General features: G+C 38.9%; 1 protein-coding gene across 1 annotated transcript; it reads left to right on the forward strand.

The window, feature by feature from the left end:
• Positions 1-241: 241 nt before the first annotated feature.
• On the forward strand, positions 242-6,407 carry LOC128541066 (carbohydrate sulfotransferase 3-like). Its single transcript, XM_053511168.1, has 2 exons — positions 242-426; positions 5,167-6,407. Exons 1-2 carry the CDS (start codon positions 341-343, stop codon positions 6,344-6,346), a joined length of 1,266 nt encoding a protein of 421 aa, XP_053367143.1. The 5' UTR covers positions 242-340; the 3' UTR covers positions 6,347-6,407.
• The last annotated feature ends 551 nt before the right edge of the window (positions 6,408-6,958 follow it).

The raw sequence follows: 6,958 nt of genomic DNA on the forward strand, positions 1-6,958 counted from the left end.
AGATTAGAATAATTGGCGTTTTCAAATTGCCTGTAGTGTGGATGGAGTAAAAATACCAATAAAACTAAATAAAAATCCTGTCTTAACTCTCTCCAAAACTTTACTCCCATTTCCTACAACTTTTTATTTATTTATTTTTATTATTCATTAAGATCACAAAAGGAACATCAGGAGGCTTGCGTCTGTCACACTTCGGTAACATGCTGATGTGTTTTTGGTTTCTGTGTGTGCTGTGTTTCAGAATTAGGCAGTGTGTGTGTGTGTGTGTGTGTGTGTGTGTGTGTGTGTGTGTGTGTGTGTGTTAAAGCTGAGAAGAATATTGGAGGTTGGGCACATAGTAATGAAGGTTCTTAAGAAGTACATCTTCTCCTTGTTGTTCATCGTGGCTGTGGTCATCGTTGAGAAGGAGAACAACATCTTCTCCAAGTAAGCATTTATCTCTACATCCTTAAAGCACGCTTCCTCTAATTATCTAAATGTTCTGATCTGCTTCTCTGAAATAATATTAGTGATTAAAATTTGGAGAAGAATTTTGGACCAGATCTGAGAAGCCAATATTTTTCAGGATCAACAGATCATCTGCTCTAATCAGATAAAACATAAAAGTTTTGATCAGAATGCTTGTCTGAAAAATGTACCAGAATGAAGGAGAGGAGTCTGGGTGTGAACAGATGCTTGTACTGGGACTGGGATTATGCAGGAATTAACAAAAACAGAGGAATTAATTTTTTTCATGAAGATAAGCGAGCAGTCAGTTCTGTAGCTCACAAAACAAAAATCTAATTCATAAACATGAAGAGCTGCTTAATGACCTTGAGTGTGATATCGCTTTGATGCAACAGTTTGACGAACACCATTTATCACTGACAGATGATTTTTAGTTTTTTAACCAGTTATTTAGCTCTGCCACCACATATCCTTCCGCGCCTGGGAACTAACTAACTGCTACTGACAGAGCTGATGGCCGACAGTTAGCCTGAAATCGTACCCTGAGGTCCAACTTGAACTACAGCAGGATCATCTGTCTGCCTCACCATCATCCCTTACTTCTCTCTCACCCTCTGATTCTGTTGCACACTGTTCGTCATCTCTCACATTTATTTTCCCTTCTTTCTCGCTTCTCATTTCCACACGTCCTTTCTCTCCTGTCCTGTCCTCTGAACAGCAGTTCAATTTTACTGAGACTGAGTTTCAGTTGATGAGCTGCCATCCAGGATGAGATGTCTGCTAGACATGCTGAGATTCGGGTGGAAACCTGACTGCATGAAGGAGGAAAGGAGAGAATGATACTGTACGATTAACAATTGTATGAAAAGCCATGCAAGAATATAAACTCACCAAAAGATCGGGTATAGAGGGAGAACAGAAGAGGACCAAGTATTGTGGTCTTCATATGACCATCAATTAAATGTTATTTTATTTTATGTGTAGCGCTTTTAACAATCATCATTGTTGCAATGCAGCTTTGCAGAATCAAAAGAGAAGATGGAAGAGTGTATTAAATATGAGAAACTGTGTATGAATCAGAAAGATCAGATCGTCCCTGATGAACAAACCGAAGGCGACGGAGCAGGGCTTGATCTGCAGTCTGTGTGTTAGGAGGCTGGTATTTCAGTATAACAGGAGATGTGGAGAAGTTCATATAGAGTCCAGTTCGTTATTGGCGGTTCAGGTACAAAGTAGGAAATTCCAGTACTGAACTATTGAGCAACTGCAATGACATGTTCTCAGAATACAGCTGTCAGCATCAGCCTGGGCCAGGACCGTCTACACGGTAAAGTGAAACCATCCTCGACTACTCGGACAGGTCCAGAGGACAGGGGGGTCTGGATTACTGGCAGCTCAGGAGCGACATATGTAGCTGTGCATCAGAGAAAGGTAGAGAGAGAGAGAGAGAAAGCAAAAGCAAAGACAGAAGAGAAGAAAAGAGAAAAGAAGACATAACAGTTACATATGGTCACAGACATGTAATTTACAGGTACATCTCAATAAATTAGAATATTATCAAAAAGTTTATTTATTTTTGTAATTCAATTCAAAAAGTGAAACTCATATATTATATAGATTCATTACATTTACATTTAAGCATTTAGCAGACGCTCTTATCCAGAGCGACTTACATTTTTATCTCATTATACATTTGAGCAGTTGAGGGTTAAGGGCCGCGCTCAAGGGCCCAACAGCGGCAACTTGGTGGTTGTGGGGTTTGAACCTGGGATCTTCCAAACCGTAGTCCAATGCCTTAACCACTGAGCTACCCCTGGCCCCATTACGCACAGACTGATATATTTCAAGTGTTTATTTTCTTTAATTGTGATGATTATGGCTTAAAGCTACTGAAAAGTATGAACATGTACAGCTCTCAATACTTGGTAGGGGCTCACTTTTCATGAATTACTGCAGCAATTTGGTGTGGCATGGAGGCGATCAGTTTGTGACACTGCTGAGGTGTTATGAAAGCCCAGTTTGCTCTGATAGTAGCCTTCAGCTCTTCTGCATTATCGGGTCTGGTGTCTTGCCTCTTCCTTATCACGGTACCCCATGGATTCTCCGTGGGGTTTAGGTCGGGTGAGTTTGCCTCTTCATCAAGCACAGAGTTGATGCATCAAGCATCATGGTACTTAAAGCAGGTATTAGTACTTTTGGCAGTGTGGGCAGGTGCCATGTCCTGCTGAAAAATTAAATCATCATCTCCATAAAGCTGGTCAGCAGAGGGAAACATGAAGTGCTCCAAAACTCGTAAATGGCTACGCTAACCCTGGACCTGATTAAACACAGTGGACCAATTCCAGCAGATGACATGGCTCTCCAAACCACTACTAACTGTTAAATCTTTTACGCTGGAACTCAGATTCTGTGTCTCTCATTTCCTCCTTTAGACTCTGGGACCTTTATTTCCAAATAAAATGGAAAATTTACTTTCATCTGAAAAGAGGACTTTGGCCCAATGAGCAACAGTCGAATCCTTTGTGTCCTTAGCCCAGTTAAGGCACCTCTGACATTGTCTCTAGTTCAAGAGCAGATTGACACAAGGAATGCGACAATCATAGCCCGTGTCCTGGATACATCTGTGTGTGGTGGCTTTTAAAGCACTGACTTCAGCTGCAGTCCACTGTTGAATCTCCCACAAATTCTTGAATGTGCTTAGTTTCGCAATTAATTTAAGACTGTGGTAATCGTTGCTGCTTGTGAGCCTTTTTCTACCCCTTTTTTTTCTTCCATTCAACTTTCTATTAATGTGCTTGGATATAGCACTCTGTAAACAGCCAGCTTCTTTAGCAATAACCACAATAACCACAAAAAGTTTTTTTGCCCCACTGAACCAGACTGACATACCATTTAAAGGCTCAGGAAACCTTTGCAGAAGTTTTAAGTTAATTAGCTGATTAGAGTGTGATACCACGAGTCTCCAATAACTTTTTCACAATATTAAAATTTTTTGAGATACTTAATTTTGGGTTTTCATTACCTGTAATTAAAAGAAATAAACACTTGAAATATATGGGTCTGTGTGTAATGAATATACTGTATATAATACATTGAATTGAATTACAGAAATAAATCAACTTTTCGACAATATTCTATATATGCTTATATTCTTATATATGCACCTGTATAAGGTGAATCTATAAAACTGTACAGTATATAGTGTAGAGTGCAAGCAGGGACTTCAGCAGGACTAAATAACTACAGTATGAAATCATAACTTAAAGGGAGAGCCAGAAGGAAACACAGACAAGAGGGCGAACTGGAACGTAAAGCAACCAATTACTTCACCGTCAACAAACCTGAGTGATCAAAACTTACAAAATCTACAGAGGCTCAAATAGTTATTTTCACCACTGTGTGAGCCGTTATCATCAAAATTAAAACCAAAAATGCTTAAAATATTTTACTTTACCTGCAATGAATCTAGAATATAAACAAATTAAATTAAAAAAGACAATTTACTGCTTCACGATATTCTAATTTGTCTGAATTTGAACTTTATTGTACATGTACTGCATTCAGGCAAAGATTTTATGTCTTTTAGGTGTTTTAAGACTTTTAAGCATTTTATTATTTTAATTATAAATAATACAAAGTTGCTGTTGTAAACACACCACACTATATGCATCATTATGTTTCTCTATCGTGATCCATTTTTTCCCCACCCATACTTGTATGACCTGAAAGACTGGATATTAAATGTCAAAATGTATTGACAAAAGGGTGTGTGTCTATTTTAGTTGCTGTATTGCAGTAGCTGAGCTGCATTACTGAAATATTTAGCCCACACCACTCTTTCCACTCTCCTTAGCAGATAGCACACTGCTGAAGGGCCAACGTTGGGCCAACGGCACTGCATACAGTATGTTGGTCCAATGTTGTCATCAGTGGTTGGCTCGGGGTTATTTTGTCCCGTGGCTCAACATTGGCTCATTGCTGGAGCCAAAGACATGGCACAAGTTGGCACAACATTGGTTTAGTAAATAATGGCAAAGTTAGAAACTGGAAATTAAATTAGACTCTTTTCATCATCTGCAAAAAATGAGAAAACACATTTATATCTCCAGAAATGTATTTATTCATTTTATTTGTGATAAATAAACTAAGAAAATATATGTAACCATTATGATCATAAACTACAAAATAAACATCTTATTCAAGCACTTTTTTTTCTCAGCAAGGTGGATGAAAGTAAATGCATACAAACAAAGTACCCATTGCCTCAGACTGTCTTTTATATCAGGTGGCTCTGCATCTTCCTCATCGTCATTCACCTCGGTACTTTCACCATCAGCTTGGTCACTGTAGCTCCGCTGTTCTTTATCAACATTATCTTCATTATTAACATTACAGCATCTTTGGAGAACGGTGACTCTAGTCTGTAGAAATACATTAATGATTTGAGCATTGTACATTAAAATGTACTTCAAATTATGTTCTTCGAAATATTCCCTTGCAACCAGCAAAATGATGAGAAAAGCAAACATTTTCCAGCATACAGTTTTACAGCACACAAATTTGTCCCCAGATGGAACAAAGTAAATACAGCAATTCAAAGTGTAAATTACCTGAGGCAAAGTAGAGATAAAGAAAAACTGATTATTACAAAACATGAAAACTGAGGTTAAAGCTGAGTTGTCGTCTTCCGCATGCTAACTTGTGATTTTGTGTTATAAGGGTCTTGGACAAGCTCTCTCCGAAGTCAACACCTCAGAGTTCACTCCAGATCAAAGGTCGATATTTGGCATCTCCCGAACTGGAGGTCAACTTGAAAGCAAAATTACCTTTGAAGAACGTCGGACAGCCCAGTGAAGTTAGGAAGCACGTTCTTATATTTGCAACAACACGTTCTGGCTCTTCATTTGTGGGTGAGATTTTTAACCAGCATGGCAACGATATGTTCTACCTGTTTGAACCTCTTTGGAACATGCAGCAAAGGCTAACTCTGGAAAATGAAAGAATCGATATTGTTTCAGGAGAGGTTTTGTCAAAGGCTTATCGAGACGCTCTCCATCAGCTTTTCTTATGCAACTTTTCCATGCTGGACAGCTTCGAGGCTCCACAAAAGGGTCGCGTAAAGATGACATTATTTCGGCCTGAATCCAGCCAGTCACTGTGCAGCTATCCCGCCTGCACACCATTTGTAACTGAAAGTGACGGGTCCTACAAATGTCATAACCAGAACTGCGGTCCACTAGACATCAGGATAGCATCCCAAGTCTGCCTGCAGAAAAAGTATCATGCCATAAAGTCTGTACGAATAGAGCGACTAGAGACACTGCGATCATTAACAGAAGATCCACGATTAGATTTGAAGGTTATCCATCTGGTCCGTGATCCCAGAGCCATATTAGCATCCCGCATGATGACTTTTGCACAAGATGATGAGGAGTGGCAGAAGATGACAGAGGACGGGGACATTACTGAGTATGATAACAAAATAGGCGGCCTTAGAGCTCAATGTGAGTCCATCCGGATGGCTGCTGAAGTGGGTCTCAAACGGCCCCTGTGGTTGAATGGGCGATACATGCTAGTGCGTTTTGAGGACATTGCCTTGTTTCCTATGCGCAAAGCAGCTGAGATGTATCAGTTTACCGGCATCCCGTTCAGTGACCAAGTGAAGGAGTGGCTCTTGCATAATACTCAAACACCTGATAATAAAGATGGTATGTACTCCACCAAAAGAAACTCATCACAGCAGGCTGAGAAATGGAGGTTCAGTATACCGCTTACACATGTTAAGATGGTTCAAAAAGTTTGCGGCCCCACCATGAAATTGCTTGGATACAGGTTCATAGAAAGCAAAGAGATGCTGATTGACAAATCGGTCAGCTTGATAGAAGACAGGGTTTTCTAATGACCAGGGAACAAACTTTTTATTTAAAAAAGTCAGACTTTTATTTAAAAAAATATATATATATATATATTATGGTCGGCCGAAGTCCAGGAAATGTCCTTGTTTTTGGAAGAAAAAAAAAGAAGATTTAATGTCTTGACTTGCTGGTTTCTTGTACTACCCATAGTCCCACAGGACTACCTGCTGATTGCAGTTGTTGGTGTGCTATCAGTTTCATTAACATACATTGCTGTAAAAAAAGTCTTGATGATGATGTTGTTTTTTGCGCATTTGTCACACTTGAAATGCTTCAGATCATCAAACTAATTTTAATATTACACAAAGGTAACCCAAGTAAACACAAAATGCAGTATTTACAGTAAATTATGATTTCATTTATTAAGGAATGTGAAAAAGTAATTGCCCCTAAACTTAATAACTGGTTAAGCAACTGCATGTGAGCGTTTGTGAGAGATTTTCTATTATTTCTATGTTAATAATCATCTCGTTCACTAAGAAAATGGGTAACAATTAAGTGAGCTAGTTTTCTCAGTATTCAATGTTTATTTTTAACCTTTTATTTAATATAACGTTTCTATGACTTTTGGATAAGTATTTCAATGCTCCTCAGTT

The sequence above is a fragment of the Clarias gariepinus genome, chromosome 14, assembly GCF_024256425.1.
Source record: "Clarias gariepinus isolate MV-2021 ecotype Netherlands chromosome 14, CGAR_prim_01v2, whole genome shotgun sequence".
NCBI classification, from domain to species: domain Eukaryota; kingdom Metazoa; phylum Chordata; class Actinopteri; order Siluriformes; family Clariidae; genus Clarias; species Clarias gariepinus.

Excerpts from the sequence above, each read along its gene's own strand:
- LOC128541066 (XM_053511168.1), top strand. The coding sequence starts at position 341 with ATGAAGGTTCTTAAGAAGTACATCTTCTCCTTGTTGTTCATCGTGGCT. Across the intron at positions 427-5,166 it reads GAGAACAACATCTTCTCCAA|GGTCTTGGACAAGCTCTCTC; the intron begins GTAAGCATTTAT and ends TTGTGTTATAAG.